Raw genomic sequence first — 25126 nt, forward strand, 5'->3', positions numbered from 1 at the left:
GAGGAACTGAGCCTACCTGACATGAAATTAGTAATATTGCAACTGCTATTTGCTGCTCGCTGGCCTACTTAGCTGCAACTCTGCATAGACAACGGAGGCTTGCATTGTTGATTGTTCCATATCTTTGTCACTTATTTTCCACTAGTGTAAGGTTAGATTAACCATGCGCCAACTAATTAATCAGCATTGATTTAGCAAAACGCATTTGGTACAGTACCATCTGAATTCCTCTACCTAGTTTGGGATCTTCATAAAGAATAGCCTCTAACGACTTTGTAACACAAAAGTTTACCCATACATTTATGAACAAGGTCATGCAGGATAATGTGTGTTTCTTTGGGGAAGTCTTTTTGTGACACAACTGAAAGTCTACTGACTATGTTTCCATCCATCGTCACAAAACCCATAAGGCATAGTGACAACTTTCTCAAAACCCCCATGCATCTAAAGCACTCAATGTAGCCCAGGAGTAGAATTTGGGACATAGTTTCCGGAGGGTACTCTCAGTCCTCATTTAGGCCTACCTATCAGCTTTTGCTAAATATACCTCTCCATGGCTCTCCAGTGTTCTTTCAGACTCCTCCTCCTCATGTCAGTAGACAGTAGTCTGTCTGCATGATACCTGAGATTGTGATCACACCTGGGACCTGTCACCTCTTGTTAGGGGTTTGTTACAGCTGGGGAATGTTTCTTGAAGAAAGGCACCTCAAAGCAACACATTGTTAGTGTTTATAACTTTCACTAGGGTTGGGGGTCAATTACATTTAAATTCAGTCAAGAAATTCAAATTCCAGAATTGAAGGTTGCTTTTTACTTTGAATTATTATTTTTCAATTTCTGAATAGAATCTGAATTCTCAAAGTATAGTCTGATCATGAAGTGTTAGAGCCTAGTCTTCAACAGTCTGTGCCTCACTTCTTACCTACTCTCCTCAGCATTCCACCTTTAGTGTTTACACTACCTCCCAGGACTCCCAGTTCCCATTCACATCATATCTCATTGCAGAGGTAGGCTATGCTTTGTGCATGAGGGATTGCGTATGTTTCTGCTTAACCTTTCACATTAGTGCTACATTTACATAAAAGCCTGTAAGTTAATGCAAAATATAATGGTCCATGTCGAATGTCATAACAATGAAGTGGAAACGGAATGTTTAGAAGGAGGAACCAGGGTTTGTCTTGAGACATGTTCAGTTGGCTAATACAGGGAGGGTGTCAGTGTGATGTCATCGTACCAGCCAGCAGTCATATTCCATTTCTTCTCAATAGTGAAATTTGGCATCATTCCTCACCAAGTTTATCAAACCACTGACCCTTGCTTTATGACCCAGTGTCACACAGATTCTCCCTCGCCCTCCATTTTTGGAAAATTTGACCATAATTATATCCTCCTGATTCCTGCTTACAAGCAAAAACTAAAGCAGGAAGTACCAGTGACTCGCTCAATACGGAAGTGGTCAGATGACGCGGATGCTACACTACAGGACTGTTTTGCTAGCACAGACTGGAATATGTTTCGGGATTCATCCAATAGCATTGAGGAGTATACCACCTCAGTCACCTGCTTCATCAATCAGTGCATCGACGACGGCTCAGACAATTCAACGGCTCAGACACGAGGTATGTGGCAGGGTCTACAGTCAATCACGGATTACAAAAAGAAAACCAGCCCAGTCATGGACCAGGATGCCTTGCTCCCAGGCAGACTAAATAACTTTTTTGCCCGCTTTGAGGACAATACAGTGCCACTGACACGGCTCGCAACCAAAACATGCAGACTCCTTCACTGCAGACGATGTGAGTAAAACATTTAAACGTGTTAACCCTCGCAAGGCTGCAGGCCCAGACGGCATCCCCAGCCGCGTCCTCAGAGCATGCGCAGACCAGCTGGCTGGTGTGTTTACGGACATATTCAATCAATCCTTATCCCAGTCTGCTGTTCCCACATGCTTCAAGAGGGCCACCATTGTTCCTGTTCCCAAGAAAGCTAAGGTAACTGAGCTAAACGACTACCGCCCGTAGCACTCACTTCCGTCATCATGAAGTGCTTCGAGAGACTAGTCAAGGACCATATCACCTCCACCCTACCTGACCCCCTAGACCCACTCCAATTTGCTTACCGCCCAAATAGGTCCACAGACGACGCAATCTCAACCACACTGCACACTGCCCTAACCCATCTGGACAAGAGGAATACCTATGTGAGAATGCTGTTCATCGACTACAGCTTGGCATTTAACACCATAGTACCCTCAACTCGTCATCAAGCTCGAGACCCTGGGTCTCGACCCCGCCCTGTGCAACTGGGTACTGGACTTCCTGACAACATCTCCACCCCGCTGATCCTTAACACTGGGGCCCCACAAGGGTGCGTTCTGAGCCCTCTCCTGTACTCCCTGTTCACCCACGACTGCGTGGCCACGCACGCCTCCAACTCGATCATCAAGTTTGTGGACGACACAACAGTGGTTGGCTTGATTACCAACAACGACGAGACGGCCTACAGGGAGGAGGTGAGGGCCCTCGGAGTGTGGTGTCAGGAAAATAACCTCGCACTCAACGTCAACAAAACTAAGGAGATGATTGTGGACTTCAGGAAACAGCAGAGGGAACACCCCCCTATCCACATCGATGGAACAGTAGTGGAGAGGGTAGTAAGTTTTAAGTTCCTCGGCATACACATCACAGACAAACTGAATTGGTCCACCCACACAGACAGCATCGTGAAGAAGGCGCAGCAGCGCCTCTTCAACCTCAGGAGGCTGAGGAAATTCGGCTTGTCACCAAAAGCACTCACAAACTTCTACAGAGGCACAATCGAGAGCATCCTGTCGGGCTGTATCACCCACCGCCTGGTACGGCAACTGCTCCGCCCACAACCGTAAGGCTCTCCAGAGGGTAGTGAGGTCTGCACAACGCATCACTGGGGGCAAACTACCTGCCCTCCAGGACACCTACACCACCCGATGTCACAGGATGGCCATAAAGATCATCAAGGACAACAACCACCCGAGCCACTGCCTGTTCACCCCGCTATCGTCCAGAAGGCGAGGTCAGTACAGGTGCATCAAAGCTGGGACCAAGAGACTGAAAAACAGCTTCTATCTCAAGGCCATCAGACTGTTAAACATCCTCCACTAACGTTGAGTGGCTGCTGCCAACACACTGACTCAACTCCAGCCACTTTAATAATGGAAATTGATGGGAATTGATGTAAAATATATCACTAGCCACTTTAAACAATGCTACTTAAATAATGTAGGGTATGTAAACATTATATTATCTCATATGTATATACTGTACTCTATATCATCTACTGCATCTTTATGTAATACATGTATCACTAGCCACTTTAAACTATGCCACTTTGTTTACATACTCATCTCATATGTATATACTGTACTCGATACCAATCTACTGCATCTTGCCTATGCCGCTCTGTACCATCACTCATTCATATATTTTTATGTACATATTCTTTATCCCCCTACACATGTGTGTATAAGGTAGTAGTTTTGGAATTGTTAGCTAGATTACTCGTTGGTTATTACTGCATTGTTGGAACTAGAAGCTCAAGCATTTCGCTATACTCGCATTAACATCTGCTAACCATGTGTATGTGACAAATAACATTTGATTTGATTGATTTGATTTACATACATTTCCAAACCAGAAGCCATGGATTACAGGCAACATCCACACCGAGCTAAAGGCTAGAGCTGCTGCTATCAATGAGCAGGACAATAATCCGAACGCTAATCCCGCTATGCCCTCAGACAAACCATCAAACAGGCAAAGCGTCAATACTGGACTAAAATTGAATCATACTAACACCGGCTCTGACGCTTGTCGGAAGCCTTGAAAACTATTACTGATTACAAATGGAAACCCAGCCGTGAGCAGTGACGCGAGCCTACCAGACAAGCTAAATTCCTTTTATGCTCGCTTCGAGGCAAGCACCACTGAAGCATGCATGAGAGCACCAGCTGTTCCAGACGACTGTATGATCACACTCTCCGTAGCTGATGTGAGCCAGTCCTTTATACAACATTCACAAAGCCACGGGGCCAGATGGATTACCAAGACGTGTACTCAAGGCATGCACGGACCAACTGCCAAGTGTCTTCACTGACATTTTCAACCTCTCCCTGACCGAGTCTGTAATTCCTACATGTTTCAAACAGACCACCATAGTCCCTGTACCCAAGAAAGCAAAGGTAACCTGCCTAAATTATTGCTGCCCCTTAGCACTCACATCAGTAGCCATGAAATGCTTTGAAAGACAGGTCATGGCTCATATCAACACAATCATGCCAGAAACCCTAGACCCACTCCTATTCGCATACTGCCCCAACAGATCCACAGATGAATCAATTTCAATTGCACTCTGCACTGCCATTTCCCTCCTGGACAAAAGGAACACCTATGTGAGAATCCTGTTCATTGACTACAGCTCAGCGTTCAACACCATAGTTCCCACAAATGTCATCACGAAGCTAAGGACCCTGGGATTAAACACCTCCCTCTTGATCCTGGAATTCCTGCCCCCAGGTGGTAAGGGTAGGCAACAACACATCTGCCACGCTGATTCAACACTGGGGCCCCTCAGAGGTTCGTGCTTAGTCCCTTCCTGTACTCCCTGTTCACCCACAACTGCGTGGCCAAACATGACTCCAACACCATCACGTTTGCTGACGATACAACCATGGTAGGCCTGATCTCTGACAACGATGAGATAGCCTATAGGGAGGAGATCAGAAACCTGGCAGTGTGGTGCCAGGTCAACAACCTCTTTCTCAATGTGAGCAAGACAAAGGAGTTCCTGGACTACAGGAATAGGAGGGCCGAACAGGCCCCCATTGACATCGACGGGACTGAAGTGGAGTGGGTTGAGAGCTTCAATTCCCTTAGTATCCACATCACCAACAAACTATCATGGTCCAAAAACACCAAGACAGTTGTGAAGAAGACTAAAAAGATTTGGCATGGGTCCCCAGATCCTCAAAGTTTTACAGCTGCACCATCGAGAGCATCCTGACCGGTTGCATCACTGCCTAGTATGGCAACTGCTCAGCATCTAACCGTAAGGCACTACAGAGGCTAGTGCGTATGGTCCAGTACATCCAGGACCTATATACTAGGCGGTGTCAGAGGAAGGACCAACAAATTGTCAGACTCCAGTCACCCAAGTCATACTGTTCTCTCTGCTACCGCATAGCAAGTGGTACCAGACCGTCAAGTCGAGGACCAAAAGGCTCTTTAACAGATTCTACCCCCAAGCCATAAGACTGCTGAACAATTAATTAGACTGTCTACACTTTGTTTTTATGCTGCTGCTACTTGCTGTTTATCTATGCATAGTCACTTTACAAATGACCTCGACTAACCTGTACCCCCACACATTGACCCGGTAGCCTCGTTATTGTTATCTACATTTCTTGTTACTTTGATTGTTTTAGTTTTTTTAATACATTTTTTTCTTTACTTTAGTTTATTTAGTGAATATTTTATTAACTCTATTTCTTGAACTGCATTGTTAGTTAAGGCCTTGGAAGTAAGTATTTTAGTGGGGTGGCAGGTAGCCTGGTGGTTAGAGCGTTGAACTTGTAACTGAAAGGTTGCAAGATCAGATCCCAGAGCTGACAATATTTAAAAAAATCTCTCTCTCCCTATATATATATATATATAGGGAGAGAGAGATTTTTTTAATATTGTCAGCTCTGGGATTTGATCTCTCTCTCTCTCTCTATATATATATATATATATATATATATATATATATATATATATTTTTATCTGTTCTGCCTCTGAACAAGGCAGTTAACCCACTGTTCCTAGGCCGTCATTGAAAGTAAGAATGTGTTCTTAAATTACTTGCCTAGTTAAATAAAGGTAACATTTGAAAAATTCATGGTGATGCTTGTTGTATTTGGCACGTGACAAATCAAATTTGATTTGATTCTGAGCAAAGGCTAGAGTCCTTCCCAGATGTGTATGGCCCCCCCTCGTCATCATAAGAAAAGAGGAACGAGGTCTTACATTTGCGTGTTGAAAGTGCTTAGGCAGCTGCCAGAAAGAAATAATACAATCTGAGGAAGTGGCATGTCATCCAACTACTGAATATCAGATTTGGAAGTGGGGGTAGTGTTGGGAGAATATGAAGTGAGTAGGTTTGTGGGATGATGCAGGTTGGGTCTACTTCTGGTGGAGTCCAGGTGCAGCCTATTTGTTATTCCTATCTCCATACTCCACAACGAAGTCAGGTTGGGAGGCCGTTGAAACTCATGCAACTCCTCTTGTAAGCCTGAAACTGTGTGTCGTGTCAGCCCCTCTCCTCTCATACAGGGTCACTCCTAAAAGCAAACCTGATGTTGTTGAAGAAACAGACTTAGTAACAGTCAGCCAGTCTGTCACCTGTTCAAGAATCTCTCCTTTGTACTGCTGTAACAGCAGCATTATACACTGTGCTTTAGGGCCTGGTTCACAATGCTTAGCCCTGTATTGCAACTGTTGGGTCGTCTGCACTCGCATACACTCTGATTAGCTCTGAGAACAGCTCTATAGCCTTCAGCTCCATTGGCAAACGGCCAATGTCAAGATTATGTAACCATTTGCGATGGATGTCTCCTCTTTTCACTTGCATCCTGTATGGCTAACGCAGTACAAATGACTGTTTTCATAACAGAGCATCACTTAAGACTCATACTGTGTGTAATATGTTGGACTACTGTATGCTGCGTTATGCAACACAAAGAGGAGAAATTATGTTTTAGTAGGGAAATAGTAGGGAAATGCATGAATATCAGTTATATGCACACACTCACACAGCCTCAAACACAACCAACACTGCACCAGCCAGCCACTTTTATAGTCCACCTCGTTCAATGTCAGGGATTATATTGTCCACTGTAATGTAATGACCATCCCACTTGTGCTTGCTAAATCAAACCTGGCGACGCCTCAAAATAAACCTCTACACTTCCTTCCTCTCCTTTTCTCTTTCTGTCTATCATGCTCTCTGCCACTGCCCTGTCATCTGTCCCTTCAATACTCTCTTCCTCTGCTCATACTTTCTGTCAGCCCTAGCTGAATATGGCAACCGTCAGTGTGTCACCTACACAAATACGCACACACTTTGCGCCTATTCCCCCCTGTCGTACACACAGAGATCCAGTTCTCTTGCTACATACAGCCTGTAGTTCATTCTTCCTTTCTCTTTCCAAACTCCATCTCTGCCAGCTAAAGGCACGGTCGGTCCCTCCTTCTATCCACTAAACTAGCATAAACACTTTAGCCACATTACCATAGGGGTTAGGTAAAAGCCCAGTGCATCACAACAAGGAAAAGATAGGTATTGGAAGACCTATCACAATTATTGGCAATTGCCCACACCAAAATCTCTAACATTGTCTAGTACCCTACCTACTGCTAAATGTGGATGGATACATCTTGGTTCTAGCGTCTAAAAAAAATTACGGACACTTTATTTTCATGGATACTATACAAAATCGAGATAATGAGACAGTTGGTTGGTGCATCATATTGTAAACTTAAGCCAGCATTGACTGAAGTGCCTTTCATGATGCTCTCAGCCTCTCCCAGTAGGGAGTCTTGGATATTTATAACTTTAGATATCTTAATCTCCTTCAAGTGTCTGTCATTTCTCTCCCATTTCAACAGTTAGGTCTGTCGGCTTTTCCCATGTTGTTTGGCAATAGGCTAACCACGGGAGACAGTTTTCCAGAAATCCTGAGAAGCTGCTGTTTGTTGAAGTGCTAGTCAGTTATCACACCAATACCTGGAGACGTTTGAATTTGAATTCTAATACTTCAGCAACAACAGAGAGAGAAGACGAGAGCTGCTGAAGCTGTCTGAAGCAGGTCTCTTTATTAGAGGCAGAACCGACTCTGAGCAGGCTTTAAATAGAAGCGTCGTTTGAAATAATCAAATCAAAGTTTATATGTCACGTGTCCCGAATACAACAGGCGTAGTGAAATGCTTACTTTCAGGCTCTAACCAATAGTGAGAAAAAAGGTGTGTGTAGGTAAGTAAAATAAAACAACAGTGAAAAGACATTTGAAAATAAGAGTAGCAAGGCTATATACAGACACCGGTTAGTCAGGCTTATTGAGGTAGTATGTACATGTAGGTATTGTTAAAGTGACTTTGCATATATGATTAACAGAGAGTAGCAGTAGCGTAAAGAGAGGGGTTGGCAGGTGGTGGGACACAATGCAGATAGCCCGGTTGGCCAATGTGCGGGAGCACTGGTTGGTCGGGCCAATTGAGGTAGTATGTACATGAACGTATAGTTAACGTGACTATGCATATAAGATAAACAGAGAGTAGCAGCAGCGTAAAAGAGGGGTTGGGTGGGAACACAATGCAAATAGTCCGGGTAACCATTTGGTTACCTGTTCAGGAGTCTTATGGCTTGGGGGTAAACACTGTTGAGAAGCCTTTTTGTCCTAGACTTGGCACTCCGGTACCATTTGCCATGCGGTAGTAGAGAGAACAGTCTATGACAATTTTTAAGGCCTTCCTCTAGCATCGCCTGGTGTAGAGGTCCTGGATGGCAGGCAGGCAGCTTTGCCCCAGTGATGTACTGGGCCGTACGCACTACCCTCTGAAGTGCTTTGCGGTCGGAGGCCGAGCACTTGCCATACCAGGCAGTGATACAACCGGTCAGGATGCTCTCGATGTTGCAGCTGTTGAACCTTTTGAGGATCTCAGGACCCATGCCAAATCTTTTTAGTTTCCTGAAGGGGAATAGGTTTTGTCGTGCCCTCTTCACGACTGTCTTGGTGTGTTTGGACCATTGTAGTTTGTTGTTGATGTGGATACCAAGAACTTGAAGCTCTAGACCTGCTCCACTACAGCCCCATCGATGAGAATGGGGGTGTGCTCGGTGCTCCTTTTCCTGTTGTCCACAATCATCTCCTTAGTCTTGGTTACATTGAGGGATAGGTTGTTATTCTGGCACCACCCGGCCAGGTCTCTGACCTCCTCCCTATAGGCTGTCTCGTCATTGTCGGTGATCAGGCCTACCACTTATGTCGTCTGCAAACTTAATGATGGTATTGGTGTCGTGCCTGGCCATGCAGTCGTGGGTGAACAGGGAGTACAGGAGGGGACTGAGCACGCTCCCCTGGGGAGCTCCAGTGTTGAGGATCAGCGTGGCAGATGTGTTGCTTTCAGGAGTGCTGATAGTCAGAGACAGTGCCAGCCACATGGCTTGATGGATGCTGCTGGAGGGGAATTAACAGCGCTTGTGGCATGAACCCTGGTGTTAGGGCCACCGAGACCTCGGAATCTGTTTGGCTCTATGACTTTGGGTTAACCAACCAGAACTGTTATTAGAATTTTCTGTGGTCTTTAGAGTGGTGTGTCTTCCTTGCCCTGAGGTATTACCAGGGTGAATTCAGACACCCTGGACAATGTTGCGTTTTGATGTGGTCAGGGGACCATGCAGCCAGCCTGAGAGGATCTCTGTGTTGGTTTTGTTCTCAAACCCTTTTAGTTTATGGCCTAGGAAAGTGAGTAGGAGGAGAGTGACTAGCAGAGGAATACATTTTGTTTGAGGTTGAGAATTGAGACCAAGTAGGCCAAGTCGTGCTTTTTTGGAGTAAGTGAAATGACTAACCTTTCCCACTGAAATGACTAACCTTTCCCTCTGTAGTTGCATGTATCAAGTTTCCTGAATTGAATTGTGGATGGCATTTAGATTGATCAAAGCATTATCAAGGATCAACTCTGGAAGTTATCCACATCGAAGACACTCTTGCTCCCTGATCCTTAAGTTCTGCCAGTCTGTGTTGCAACATCAGCAAGACATCATGTGTCATGTGTCATCTAGAGGTGTCAATAAGTGTTTCCCAACCCCTGGACTGTGGACTGGCACTGGCCCATGAGATGTCACTTACTCGTAAATCCGATGATCTCACACAAATTTTAGTCTACCCTCTAGTGCTAGTTTTAGTTAAGTACTTACTCCGAGAAGGAGAAGCATAGCTTGTCGAATCCTGATAACTTCCAAAAACACTGCTGTAGGTCATCATGCCTTCTCTTCAGTGGTCTAATGGGCCAAGATCACCTTCATAACAACATGCTGATTGGACAGAGAAGGATTTGTCCCCCCACCACCCTACAGTATTTAATCATCATACCCTTCAAGTTAAGTTCACACTAATGGAAGGCTTCACTATCGCTCTTCTAGGCCTACATTTTGCTCCAGGCAGCTCTGTTAAGTCAGAGTTGTGGTCTTTGGTAAACAGTGTGTGATAATGTACTTTTCCCACTGTCAACGCTTTGGATAATGCTATTTATCGTGGTGAGCTTGTGAAATGACCATTGTGGTGCAGTACTCCCCTCTGGGCCTCACTCTGTTCACTGTGTGTGTGTGTGAATGTATTTCCCCTCTTAACATCATCACGTGCTTGCCCCGTGCACACAAAAGGAGCTTTGTGGGCTGTCCGGGCCTCCATTTTAGGGTGGTATTGTGGTGATGCCCCTGAGTTTGTGTGGGCGTGGTTGTACCAGCTACCAGACATCTCTCTCCCCGTCGCTGACTTCCAGCATCATCTCGCTGGGAAGAGCGACCCTGAATACCTCCTCTGTCACTAGCTGTGGCTCTGGTTGAAGGCCAGCTATGGGCAGCAGCATTCTGACAAGCACAAAGGCACTGCCTCTGGGCAGCATTCATCCCTAACAACTTTATCTTAAGCATTGTTTAGACAGGTAAATCATCTGGCAAGCATATTTTGAGGAAGAATGTTTTGCATTAAGTTGCAAGATACAAGTATTTGTAACAGCTGTTAGCACTGTACATTTCTGCTGTATTTAAAATACATTTTGTGAGTGCTGTGGTGAGTATTTGAAATTATCTGGGAGTTTAAACATTTTTTTTTAGATCTCCACAATTTTGTAATGTCAATGTTGCCCCAGCTATTGCATAACACACAGTAAAAATCAGTACTTTCAAGGGTAATATTGACAAATCCATGAAGGAATGTTGACGTGTGAAATGATGCGTGTAGCCCCTCTTCACACACACAATTTCACACATTCTCAAACATGTCAGGAGTTTGAGAACCTGCTGTATAGGAAGAGTGAGAGGGCCAGTCTGCCAGTTCGGGGGCAGGATTTCTAGCTGCCAAGCATGAACAGAGCTCTCCTTGTCCGTTTGGGGTGTTCTTATCACGAGCTCACACCTGGAGAGATGTGAGGGCGCGGGTTGAGTGTTGTCACTCCACTGGCTCAGAAATAACTCTTCTCGATCCGTTGGAGGCAAGGCTACTCTGTAATTCACACACACATACACAGTGAGCTATAAGTAACTGCTATATTTGACTGATATGGGGATTTAACCTACGTAAGGTAGGGAATCTCTCCTTTCCTCAAACATTCATTGAGATGACTCAGTCCTCAGTAGCTTGCGTTAGAGGTTTATAATCGTGTGGAAATATATATTCAAGCCTTTCCTGGCTGGTGCTCAACAAAAGCAGGTGAATTAAAAGAAGAACCAAACCCACGACCTGTTTTTAAATATCTTGCGGCTCTTTTTATTTCCTGCTTGTTTGAAGCTACTGTTCTGAGGAGGTTGAGGTATGATGCGAGTTGCTGGAAGGCTTTCAATTGAGTTTTGTTTCTGAGCATTAGCTAGCCTATTTTGACAAATTGCGTAAGCCACTGTTTCTCAATGAATTCTTGGTGAACTCTCAGGCAGCACACAACACACTTTGTTTTCTGTGTTTAAGTATTGTATCACCCCACTGAATAATCACATCAGTAAATTATTATCTGGAAAAACAGCTGGCTGATAAGTTCAAGATGCAGTACAGACTAGATGGAGAAGTGGGTAGCGACCTGAATTCATGTGCTCAACTTGTTTGAATCTTATGTCATTTCTGCAGAATGACAGACTAAAACAACCCCTCTTCTTAGCTCCACTTCTCCCGTTCCATAGTAGGCCATGGTCCAATACTTCACATTCAGCTCGTGTGATCATGGTGGTGGTGGTCCACTGCTTCCAGGCTGAAGGGCACTGTCAGACACGGTGCAATTCTGGGGAATAAGACCTTTACTGCTCTCTTGTTGCTTGTTTAAATATGGCGTATTCAATTCTATATCTATGATGCACTGGGTTTCATACGAATGGGACTTCAAAAGCCTCTTGTCAGGATGTGGGCGCTCTAGTTCCAGAGCTCGCTCTCTCTTGCTCTCGCTTGCTTTCTCGCTCAAACTACTGACAATTTCAATGAATTCATTTCTCAGTTATGTTGACAAGGATATTGAAATGACTTGCAGTTGCAAGGATTGTGACCAATATTAAGACATGTTGGACATTGGGGCAATTCAGTAGTCAAAAGGGGTTTTCCAGTGTGTGTGTTTTGTGTGTACATTCGCGAACGCAAGCGTGGGTGTCAGAGAGAGACAGTGCACGTTACCATGTACGTAGGGTATTATGAAAAGGGAACCAACAATTATTAGCCTACATCAGCAATTTCTGGAAGACCCTGAGGTTCAGTGTCCTTGATAAGTTCCCAGCAGGGCAACACCCTTTTATTATAGTACCATTGTAGGCCTTAGGGCCTAACAGATCCGTTATACTGGTGTGGTTGTTTTGCAATCAAATTCTGCACTGAAATATTCATTTTCATAAGATAATAATACTCAAACCTTTGACAGTAATACATGTTTTGCTGTTTTGGTTCTGTACTCCAGCACTGGATTTGAAATGATACAATGACACTGAGGTTAAAGTGCAGACTGAGGCTATTTTAATACATATCGGGGGAACCGTTTAGAAATTGGATGAAATTTGGATGCTAGCATGATTACGGACAATCCTGAATGAATTGTGAATAATGTTGAGAGAGAAAGTTAGACGCGCAAATATCATACCCTGAAGATGTACTACCCTGTCAACATTACAATAACAGGAGAGGTTAGCGTTATTGGGTATTACATTTGTGCGTCTAACTTTCTCTCTCAACATTATTCACAATTCATTCAGGATTTTCCGTAATCATGCGAGCATACACATTAATGTAGAAGTGTTCAGAAATATGTTCTATTCTTATTTACAATAAAAGTGACTCCAAAATGACACACTACATTATTTAACATTCATTTCTATTGGGCACAAAATGATCTGAAACACAACCAAAACAAAGAGCAAATACATCCATCAAATATCTATCTACAGTTAAACAACAAAAAATAGTCATTTTGTCATCACTGTATATTACCACCTCCTGTGTCCTGTCATAATTTCCCCCCTGAAGAAGTGTCACCATGCTCCAGTGTCACTAGGAAGCTACTGAGGAACTCTTGGAATATAACAGGAAACAGGCTGCCAGTGGCCACTTCCTGTTTGCCAGTTAACCTTTGGAGCCCAACCTGCATCGATTTCCTCTACTCTCACTTTTTCAAGGCCCTTTTAGTCATTCTCTCACTCTCTAGGCATGTATAGTACTCTTACATGTTAGATGTGCTAACTACAGTAGGCTACTAGTCTCAAGCGTACCTGGTAGCAGGCTACACCTTTCGTTAGCCTAATTTCTGTTCATTCTAATGACTCTGCTCTCTCGTTCTGGGAATTCCTGAAAAGCAGTTCTATCAGTGCTTTATCAGAGAGCAACAGATTGACAGCACAAAGCAAACCCCCAGTCATCCCAAGCCTATTACGACTAGAAAGAACAAGAGGAAAACGTTGGGCTGGTTGCAGAGAGCGAAAGAGAGAGAGGGGGAGTGCCTAGGTTACATAAGAGGGGTTTACTGGTACAGTTTCTACTGACTGTGACACAACAGCATCCTATTTTTATGCCCTCCAACTCTCCCCTCCATGCTCAGTGCACTTTTAGTTTAATCACACATTCATTTTGTAACTAAGCACAGTTTGACTTATCTCCCTCACCAACTTTAAACACCTGCTATCTGAGCAGCTAACTGATCGCTGCAGCTGTACATAGTCCATCGGAAAATAGCCCACCCAATTTACCTACCTCATCCCGATACTGTTTTTATTTATTTACTTTTCTGCTCTTTTGCACACCAATATCTCTACCTGCCCATGACCATCTGATCATTTATCACTCCAGTGTTAATCTGCTAAATTGTAATTATTCCCCTACCTCCTCATGCCTTTTGCACACAATGCATATAGACTCCCCTTTTTTTTCTACTGTGTTATTGACTTGTTAATTGTTTACTCCATGTGTAACTCTGTGTTGTCTGTTCACACTGCTATGCTTTATCTTGGCCTGGTCGCAGTTGTAAATGAGAACTTCTTCTCAACTAGCCTACCTGGTTAAATAAAGGTGAAATAAAACAATTAAAACAGTGGAAATAAAAAGGCAACACACTGTCCTGTCTTCCTAACAGTCGAGACTAAACGACTCATCCGCTCTGTGAGGATGGCCTATCCATCCCGTATAAATGCTGTTCTAGACTAATGCTCCCTCTGAAATGATTGGAGAGGGAATCCAGAGGGGAAAATTACATTCATGTGAATGGCCCCTTATGATAAAAATGTTTTATTGACTTTTCATCCACATGATTTGTTTCTAATAATTTGCTGAATCATTTTTTAAATCAGTTTTTAATTAGATTTGACGTGTTGGTTGGTTTGGTTTACCAAACTATCAATGTTAACTAGCTAGCTAGCTTTAAATAACTAGCTAGCTAGCTTTAAATAGCTAGCTTTGAATACCGCAACACTGCAGAAGCAAATAGGACTGCATTAGCAGAGATGGCTTGCAGTAGTGAAGGTTGTCCACTCCTCTGACTGGCACAAAATGTATGGTGAGCCTGTGCGCCAGTGGCAGGAGTGGCATCTACAAAGGGTTAGGCTTATCTACGAAGCCCAACCGACGGAGAGGAAGTTGGTAATGGAGGGGTGTGCGCTATGCTGCTGAGGCTACGGACTTCCGCTGACCATCCAAAGAGCAACAACAAGCCGGATCCCATCCATGACTTCTGAACTTTCTTGATTTGCCAACTGTATCACATTTTTGTTTTCTTGTTGTATTTCCTGATGCATATGAAATCCAACTTTTAGTTGCCATGTATACTGAAATAAACTAACTAAACTAATGGGTGAGTGGTAATTGGTGGGATCTCCCCTCTCAGCAGAACTCAGCAGCTTATTGTTGACCTCTTAGACTGGTCATATCTGTATGAAATGAGAATGACTAAAGGCCTTTGAGTCAAAAATAAATATTTGTGTGTGGGACTGTGTGTGCATCCACATGCAGTGATATTGTTATCACTGTCCTGGTTGTTGATCTACTGCCAATGATGAGAACCAAATATTGTCTGTCTGGATAATAAGGTTATGTTTCTATAAGACTGTCGGACGGAAGAAATCCATTATTCATCAACTGTTCAGCCAGTTGTATGTTTACATAAACGAGATTGCACAATCTCACCTTGGTTCCCCTCCCTCTACTTCTCCTTCTCTTTTTCTCCCCCTCTCCCTCCCTCTCCACAGAAGTTGGCAGACAGGCGGCATGACGGAGGAGAAATGCCCCCAGCTAGTGGACTACTTTGTGGTGGCAGGGCTGGCTCCGGGGGGCTCGGCCCCACTGGACGAAGAGGGCCAGCAGAGAGGGGGCCGGGTGGTGGAGCCGGTCATAGACCTGGCGGTGATCGCCCGGGGCTTGGGGGAGGAGGTGCCCGAGGGCTTCACCTGCATCGAGAAGACCCAGGGGGGCCACCCGGCCGGGCTGAGCGCCGGACTCATCAACAACCCCCACATGTACCTGTGTTACCGCCGTGGGCATGACAAGCCACCCATCCTCGACCTCGGGTGAGACACTCCAGCAGTGATGAAAAAAAAATTCATTCTATTCTGTGTGCTGGAGTCAGACATTAGCCACAACATCAATTTAAAGCTATGCATGATTCTTGGAGTTCACCGACTGGAGTTCACATACTATAGCTAATGCATAACATAGGTTTGAGCTTGCATTATGCAATTATTGACATACTGCATGCTGTAACCATGTACGTGTGACCACAAAGCTTTTATTGTATGCTATTGTTATGTAGCCCTAAACTGCCATAGTCATTCAATTAAGTATGTCTGGCCAAGCCATACATGACTGCAAAATGTAATTGTATATATACCCATTGATTATTTAATGAAAGAGCTATGCACGTCACATGATACATTAATTCTGGACAAAGTGTGTGATGTCTTCTTAAACATGAAAAGAAAAGCTTTCCTTGATTGAGTGATAGAAATTGGTTTCTGTGAACTGGGTAACTAGTGACATTGACTGACTCATTGTCCTGACTCTGCCCCCTCCCCCGGTCCGCAGGGTGCTGTACGAGGGCAAAGAGGTGGTGAAGCAGGGCTGGAATGTGATCGAGACCACCCCCTACAGCCGCTCAGCCAGCCTGAGCTCCGGGGGGCCTGCCACCCACCGCACCTTCCTGACCTACCGCCGGGCCCCAGAGTCCCAGGCCCTCCACACCCTGGGGGTCACAGACATCTCCCTCCTGCTGCCCAGCAAGGGGGAGGTGGCCCCCCACACCTTCTGCCGGGTGGAGAAGAACCTCAACACTGGCATAGTGCGTTTGAAGAGCTCTGTTTTTCTACTCTATTTTTTAAAACTTAATTCTTAATCTCTCTCGCTCTCCCTCCATCCCTCTCTCTCTCACTGTGCTTTGTTGTTTTGGCTCCACAGTGGGGTCCAGCCTTATACCTGTGCTACAAGAGAGCTGTAGCCAAAGCCAACGCCCTAGTCTATGAAGCAGGTGAGTGTAGACTGTTCCATTCTGATGGTATCACAGCACTCATTCTGCTGCGTCGCCATATGTGGCGTTCTAAACAGAGTCATATTGACCTACTTTTTCATAATTAAAGACATTTAGAAGATCTACCAAAAATAAAAGTATCTCTGTCGTCACTAATCAAAATGGTACTTTTTATTAACCGTCTGTCTCTGTTTCCCAGGTCTGATCAGTCGGTATCCTGAAGCGGACGTGGAGTCGTTCCCCCTGCCAGAGTCTGTGCCTATGTTCTGTCTGCCCATGGGTGTGACGGTGGAGAGCTGGCCCCTCAACACCAAGTACCAGCTCCCTGTCTTCTCTACCTTCGTCCTCACCAGCGCCTGTGGCGACAAGGTGGGTCCACCTGCCTCCCTCTCACACACACTCTAACACTGCACAGTGGCTGAGCTGTTGAATCCATTGGGTGATGTGCTAAGCTGTGTAGGAAGGTTCTCTATATGCAAGTCACCGGTTTAGTCAATTTCAACATATGACAGTAACTTAAGATGCCATTATTTGTCAGACATTGAAATACTTCACTCATCCATGATGCCTGCAGTAACAGTGATAATCATAATGGTAATAGTAAAGTTTCCTAATTCATATTAAATCCAGACAACAAGCAAAACATTTTCTAATAAAAGCTCAGTTTATTCCGAAAAGTAAATCATATCATCCTAGTAGGATGTGCCCAGGATGAACCTGACCCCTTTCTTCAACCGTTTCCAGACCCTCCTCAGACCTATATCAAGCCAAACCACTCCTTTATTCTTTCCCTGCGCAATCATCATCATCTCCATCACCTCCCTCCTCCCCTTTCCTTTCCTTTTCCTTTCTCTGTTCCATATCCTTCCTTTTCTGCTCTTCTCAGCCTTTTTCTCAAGCCGTCTTTTCTTATCCCCTGCCTTGTACTGTCCTGTCACCAAGGGGACCTGGCCATTCTTCTAAGAAAGATGACAAGTATTGTTTAACTGCAATAACTAAATACTAGTATACCTACTGAACCATGTTTAGTTGTACTACTGCTTCTACTGTATTTGTTGAACATATGATAGTTTACTCAACAGAAGGATAGTAGAATCAACATTATAGTCCTGAAATAGTCACTAAAGCTCACCTTTGATTGACCACTCTTTGTTTCTCCGTCTTTCTCTGTGAACAAATCCAATGCCTGGACTCGCCAAGCCATGTCCTCTAGCAATCCCTCCATCTTGGCTAGGTATCTTCCCTCGACGTCCAGTTTTCTCTGTCTCCATAGGATCTCCCTCTTTCTGATCTCACTGCTCTTGTCCTCCAACCACCCCCCCTCGCTCTTTAACATTCTGTTACATTTCTGTTCAAAAGGGGTTAGGTCCTGTTTTTTCCTCATGTGATCTCCCCCTGCTTTCTGAGGGTGCTCTACTGTTTGGGAGTCAGTGGGAGTCAGTGCAGGTTCCACTGTTTGGGAGTCCGTGCCATCTCTCTCCTTTGTATGGATCTGTTAAGACGAAATGAAACGACTATGAGCCTATATGGAAATTTAGCCGAGACCACTTTCACATTTGCCTTCACTTGAAACAGAGGAGAAAAGTGAATCAGAAAATGCCAGTGTTTACCGAAGTTGGGCAGTGGCGTCTGGTCCTGGATCTGCCTCTCTCACGGCAGACAGTTTTCTTGTCTTCCTGAAAAAAGAAAAGGTTTTCATATAATCATGACATTGATCAAGAATGGTTAGCATATGGCATCAGAAAATCTGACAATAGGCTGCAGTGTTTTGACAATATTTCTGAGTTCATTTTTTTGCTCACAGTTATTGGCCTTCTTGGGCGGATAGACACACTGCGTCCGCGATTCATTACATTCCCCTCTGCCTTCTGTGGGTGTTCCACTGTTTGGTTCACAGAGTCAGTGGCGTCTCTCTCCTGTGTACGGATCTGTTAGGGCAAATGGAACAACACTTAGCCTATATGGAGAGTTTAGCCAAGGCCACTCTCACATTTGCCTTCACTTGAAACAGATCTGAAAAAAATGTAAATGCCAGTGTTAATACATGAATATATGGGCTGGTTTACCGAAGTTGGGCAGTGACATCTGGTCCTGGATCTGCCTCTCTCACGGCAGACAGTTTTCTCGTCTTCCTGAAAAAAGAAAAGGTTTCAATTATCATTATGACAAGAACATGACATGGTTCAAGATTGATTGGCATATGTCATGATATTAAGAACTTGAGATTAGTGTAGCATGTTCTTAAAGCTTTTTTGTATGTTTTTTTAACTCACCTTTTTTGCTATTCTTTGAGGGATAGATGGCACACTCCATCCGTGAGTCATTACATCCCTCTCTGCGTTCTGAGAGTAGTCCACTGTTTGGGACACAGAGTCAGTGCTGTCTCTCTTTGTATGGATCTTTTAAGACAATGAAATAACTTTTAGACTACTTTGAAAGTTGAGGCGGAAACAGGTATAAACATTTTTTTAAAATACTTTTCAGAAAATGTCTGTTCCTCCATACTGTATTAACCGATGAATAGAAGGGCTGGTTTACCAAAATTGGACAGTGGCGTCTGATCCTGAATCTGCCTCTCTCACGGCAAACACATTTCTCGTCCTGCTGAAAATAGAACATGTTTTATCACCATGAACATGACATGGATCAAGAATGATTAGTATATGGCATCAGATTCAGAAATCTGAGATTTAGCTATCGTATTAAAACAACATTTTTATATGATTTCTTTACATTTACAGATCTTGCTCTTCTTCGAGGGACAGACGCACTCCGTCCACGATTCATTACGTCCTTCTCTGCCTTCTGAGGGTGTTTCACTATTTGGGTCACAGAGTCAGGGCCTTCTCTCTCCTTTGTATGGACAAAATTAAACAACTCTCAGCCAAGACCATTCTCAAATTTGCATTCATTTGAAACAAAACAGAAAAAGTTTATTACAGAACATCTGTGTTATTAATAATTACAGTCTTATATATTGGCTGGTTTACCGAAGTAGGGCAGTGGCATCTAGCCCTCGATCGGCCTCTCCCACGGCTGACAATTTTCTCATCATCAGAAACTGCACTCCTTCGGGTCATGGACACACTTAGTCGTCGATTCATTGCTTTGTTGAACAGAGGGTCCACTGAATGTGTGATATCAGCTTGAAAAAATCTGCAGAAATAGCAAGTTTGTCTCTTCAAAGGAATTTTCAGACTGACAATTTTGGAATGTGATGTTCCATTGATTTTGTTTGATGATATAGTAATCATCACTATGGTAACTCAGAACTCATCTGATTATGATCAGGGAATCAGCATCACGAGTGATGACATCACAGTGACACGCCAGTGAGACCACCAGTAAGGAGTATGTTGCTAATTCTAAGGTTGCTACAACAAAATATAATTCTAGAACCAAATGAGCTGAAATATTTCTAATTCCACAAAATGCCATGACCTACGGTGGCTGACAAGGTTCAGAAATACACACTCACAAAGAAATGTATATCAAGTGTGAGTGAGATATGAAGATTGCCAAATCCTAATGTTCTAATGTTGATAAATACCAACTATTTGTTCCTTGACTTGTGTGTAGTTATTTACCAAAGCAGCTATTCAATATCATGCTTGCCTACCTCAATTACAAGTTTTAAATTGGCCCACTGTATAGACTTTATCTGTGACAGCAGCAAGAAGCTATAAAAACAACAACATTGAGATGCAAATGACTTCAGTATGAACTCGCTCACAGTTTAATTTAAAAAATGTAACTCCACTATTTCTCACAGTATCTAGCATTTGCTAAATGCTAACTGGTTACACAGTTCAAAGCATCTAGCGTTAGCTGAATCCTTACTTCTTAACACTCCCGTGTCTCCTCTTCCCGCCCCAGGTTTACGGTGCTGCCATCCAGTTCTACGAGGCGTTCCCACGGGAGTGCCTCTCGGAGCGGCAGAGCGTCCGTCTGGGCCTGGTGAGCGTGGTGGACCGGCGGCCTATCACCAACCGCACCCTGCAAGTGAAGAAGAGTGTGTGTGTTCTCTCCCACTGGCCCTTCTTCACCGTCTTCCAGAAGTTCCTCACCTTCGTCTACCGATACTCCATCTCCGGACCCCACGTGCTGCCACTTGAGAAGTCAGTGGTCCTTCATGGCAATTATCAGCTATGTGACTTTATAAACCTAAACTGGCTAATCTACTGGCTGACATACCTTCAGCCTATTGGCCATTGATTCATGTTATGGTTGGTTGTTTGGTTGATTTATTAACATGAACTCTGCTCTCTCCAGGCACATCTCCAGCTTCATGCACAACGTCCCGTTCCCCTCCCCTCAGCGACCTCGCATCCTAGTGCAGGTAGGGACACCTGTCTTTAACTCAATTCACATTCTCCTTGTTATCTTTATTCCTTATTAACACATCAAAGCACTTTAAAGCATCAGACGAGTGGAGTGGAAAACCTTGCTAAGCATTGGTTTAGCTCAGGGCTATACAGAAGGCAGCATTAAAAACACCTAATTCAAGTAAGGCATGACTGTGATTATTAGCTGAATCAGGTGTTTTAGTGCTAGTTTAGAACAAAATCTTGCTCTGTGTGCATTACAAGCTGAACCTCAGCTTGACACCAGTAGAATTGTGGTGTTTCTCACTAAAGATTTGACTTCCTCCCCCACAGGAAATGGGCGTTTAATGAATTGATGGTTTCACTGGTTAGTGTGTGCAGATGGACAGGGTAAAAATAACACCCAATCAAAACAATCAATAATTTACTGTGGATTTAAAATAATTTAACATCACTGAATGATCCTTCTGGCTCTAGAAAGTAGAGACGATTGTTTAAGTTGTTTGGGGATTTCTAGAAAACTCAAATCGAGTCTCATGGGGCTTTTCAAACTTGATTCCTAATGGCTTGTTTCAAATCAACAGATATCAATTTGGTGAATGGTGGTCTATGAAATTGAAGCATGGCTAAACTTTCTTCCTTAGACCTATAGATTATTGTCCACCATGTTGATTTGTTAATGAAAAATGTTTGTGTGTCATTTCAGCTCTCCCCCTATGATAACCTTCTCCTCTGTCAGCCTGTCTCCTCCCCCTTACTACTCAGGTCAGTACAGTAAATCTGCATTAGGTCGAGTCGCAATAAACTGTAGTGGAATGCGTTCTTCTGCACTAGGCTCTATTGTTCCAAACATGCCTTAGTTTCCCCTGAGGGATTTCTATTATCATATTGAAGTGAATCCATTAAAACAATAATTAATTGATAAAGAGGCTGTTCTTTTCTGTCTGTAGTGGTGCCAGCTTTGTGAAGCTGCTGCAGAACCTGGGCCCTGAGAACGCCTGTGTCCTGCTGCTGGCTGTGCTGACGGAGCACAAACTACTGCTACACTCCCTCCGCCCCGACGTTCTCACCTCCGTCAGCGAGGCCCTGGTATCTGTGAGTCACACACGCCAAACCTACACATACACACACACACACACCGCCATACACACATACAAAGACATATACGTACACACACACTCATTCCAAGGGGACGGCAGGTAGCCTAGTCATTGGTGCGTTGGGCCAGTAACCGAAAGGCTGCTAGATCGAATCCCCAAGCCGATAAGGTAAAGATCTGTCGTTCTGCCCCTGAACAAGGCAGTTAACCCACTGTTCCTAGGCCGTCATTGTAAATAAAAATTTGTTCTTAACTGACTTGCCTAGTTAAATAATGTAAAAAATAAAATAAAAGAATGCACTCTATCCCTCTAGATGACGTTCCCTCTGCGTTGGCACTGCCCGTACATCCCCCTGTGCCCGCTGCGGCTGGCAGACGTACTGTGTGCCCCCATGCCCTTCATTGTGGGCGTCCACTCCAGCTACTTTGACCTCTATGACCCCCCTACTGACGTGGTGTGTGTTGACCTGGACACCAACACTATCTTTCAGTGAGTACACTGACCTTGAAGTCCTGGACCAGAATGCAACTGACGGAAGAGGAAGCAACAAACCAAACATACGCACGTTTGAAAGGATGAAATCCATAGTTTTGTTTTCTCTTCTCCTGCAGAGCAGAGGACAAGAAGCCGTTGTCATGGCGATCACTACCAAGGAAGCAAGGCAAGATGCTGGTGAATACCCTCACCAACTTGATGAAGACACTGGAGAAAAGTGAGTGATGGCTGGAGACCATGCATGACATGCATTCTCTTCTCATCCCCCTTCTTTCAATCATTTTACATAATCTAGCCTACTTATTCTGAAGCCCATCTAGGGACTGATGCTGGAAAATGAGTACAAGCTAAAACATATTGGTGCAATACATCTGACTCTTGATAATTCTATGTGCCAATGCTTTGTATCTTCATAAATTTCTCTCTGTGCCTCTCCACCACTACCCCCATTTCCATCACTTTCCCTCTCCCACACATTCCCTTCATCAGTCTATACCACCGGCCAAGAGGAGGCCACTCTGGAGTTCCTGCTGACAGACTATGACTTGATCTACGGGCGTCAGAAGCAGCTGGAGCTGGAGATCCAGGAGGCCTTCCTGCGTTTCATGAGCTGCCTGCTCAGGGGCTACCGTGCCTACCTGTTGCCCATCACCCAGGCCCCCTCAGACAGGACTACCGACTGCAGCTCCCTCTTCAACCTGCAGGGTCAGTGTGGGTGGGAGGGGGTGGTTGCCTGTGTGTGTGACTCATATTTTTTTTTAGATGTACACAAATATTATATAACATTCTAGCTGAGTATGTGTGTGTGGGGGTGTTTTACCTCACCTACTTACTGTGTCCATAAGCAACACCCCTGTGAAGCTAGTGTTTTAATGTGTGAAGTTAACCACTCCCTGGCTCTTGCAGGCTTCCTGAAGTCTCGTGAACGCACCCACCAGAAGTTCTACACCCAGCTGACCAGGACCCAGATGTTCACTCAGTTCATCGAGGAGTGCTCATTCGTCAGTGACCGCCACGCCTGTCTGGAGTTCTTCGACGAGTGTGTCCAGAAGGTCAGAATCACATCTTCTTGTTTTACAGGATGTTTAGTGACGCACCATATCTTATGGAAGCTTTTAGTGTGTTGATTCTAATACTGAAACCGGATGAGCCTTTTTGTATTTGCGCAGCTAATGGAAATGTGTGTGATCCCATTCCTGCCCTCTATGTTGTCAATGTTTGTGTATTTCTGTGTATGTGACCTGTGTTTGCGGCGTGTGTGTGTATATATATATATGCGGTGTGTGTAAGCAGTCGGATGTGGAGAAGCCTGAGGAGGTGCGTCTGATAGACCTGGATGAGGCCCACAGTGGGGAGCACACGGTCTTCATCATGCCCCCAGAGGAACCCCAGGAGCCAGACGGTTCAGAGTGCCCCACTCACTACAGGTAACACAGGCTCTACATATAGCAGAGTTCGTGTTCACTAAGCTTCTCAAAGTAGGGCTGGGACTAGGATCAGTTTAGTCTTTTAAATTATAACGAATAAGAGGGTTTATCTGATTCTAGATGAGCATAAATAAGGGCCCCGGCACTTTATTCTGTCTGATGCTGTGACCAGTGACGGTGTGTTTGTCTGTTTACAGCTATGAGACATTCCCTGTGCTCTGCATGGATCTTTTTGACCGGCCTCAGGACCAGCTACGTGTCCCTACCAAGGGGAGTGCCCCGAGCAGCCCTGCCCCGCGACGGACTAAACAGGTACAGACCCCAACATGCTGCACCAGAGCCCCTTAAAACACACTGCAACCCCGTTGAAAGCCAACACAACTATACAATAATATTAAGAGGCTGACTCACACAGTTTAATTTCAATCTTTATTATTTTATTAAGGGCATTACCCTGCCTGCAAATCCAAACAAGTGATGTACTGGGCCGTCTGTAGTGCTTTGTGGTCGGAGGCCGAGCAATTGCCATACTAAGTAGTGATGCAACCGGTCAGGATGCTCTCGATGGTGCAGCTGTTGAACCTTTTGAGGACTATTTGTGTTGTGTGCCTCCCCTCAACCCCTCTTTTACGCTGCAGCTGCTCTCTATTTATCATATCTGCATAGTCACTTTAACTATACATTCCTGTACATACTAACTCAATAGTCCTGACTAACCGGTGCCTGTATGTAGCCTCGCTACTGTTATTTTTCACTGTTTTTTTAACTTTGGTTTTTATTTCTTTACTTACCTATTGTTCACCTAATACCTTTTTTGCACTGTTGGTTAGAGCCTGTAAGTAAGCATTTCACTGTAAGGTCTTACACCTGTTGTATTCAGCGCACGTGACAAATAAACGTTGATATGATTTGTATTAGCATCAATCAACTTGATCTGTTCAAGACTCCCCAGTTAGCTTTATGATAACCCAATTTCCACAGCTAAAGAGGGAACATGCTTCACTGTTTTTCTGTGC

At 44.4% G+C, this 25126-nt stretch overlaps 1 protein-coding gene across 2 annotated transcripts in view; it reads left to right on the forward strand.

The window, feature by feature from the left end:
• Positions 1–25126, forward strand: part of LOC118367617 (DENN domain-containing protein 4B-like) — a 37847-nt gene that overhangs the window by 2271 nt on the left and 10450 nt on the right. Inside the window, exons 2-15 of one of the 2 annotated variants that reach the window (XM_052494433.1) lie at positions 15493–15810; positions 16325–16577; positions 16694–16763; positions 16963–17132; positions 20640–20881; positions 21036–21102; positions 21795–21853; positions 22039–22183; positions 22502–22677; positions 22800–22900; positions 23173–23388; positions 23590–23735; positions 23974–24110; positions 24308–24422. In XM_052494433.1, coding sequence (XP_052350393.1) covers positions 15512–15810; positions 16325–16577; positions 16694–16763; positions 16963–17132; positions 20640–20881; positions 21036–21102; positions 21795–21853; positions 22039–22183; positions 22502–22677; positions 22800–22900; positions 23173–23388; positions 23590–23735; positions 23974–24110; positions 24308–24422 — 2196 coding nt within the window. In that variant the 5' untranslated portion in view covers positions 15493–15511. The remainder of the gene's footprint in view (positions 1–15492; positions 15811–16324; positions 16578–16693; positions 16764–16962; positions 17133–20639; positions 20882–21035; positions 21103–21794; positions 21854–22038; positions 22184–22501; positions 22678–22799; positions 22901–23172; positions 23389–23589; positions 23736–23973; positions 24111–24307; positions 24423–25126) is intronic. The other variant, XM_052494434.1, reaches the window with a different exon arrangement.

This window comes from Oncorhynchus keta, chromosome 34, assembly GCF_023373465.1.
Source record: "Oncorhynchus keta strain PuntledgeMale-10-30-2019 chromosome 34, Oket_V2, whole genome shotgun sequence".
Taxonomy (NCBI): Eukaryota; Metazoa; Chordata; class Actinopteri; order Salmoniformes; family Salmonidae; genus Oncorhynchus; species Oncorhynchus keta.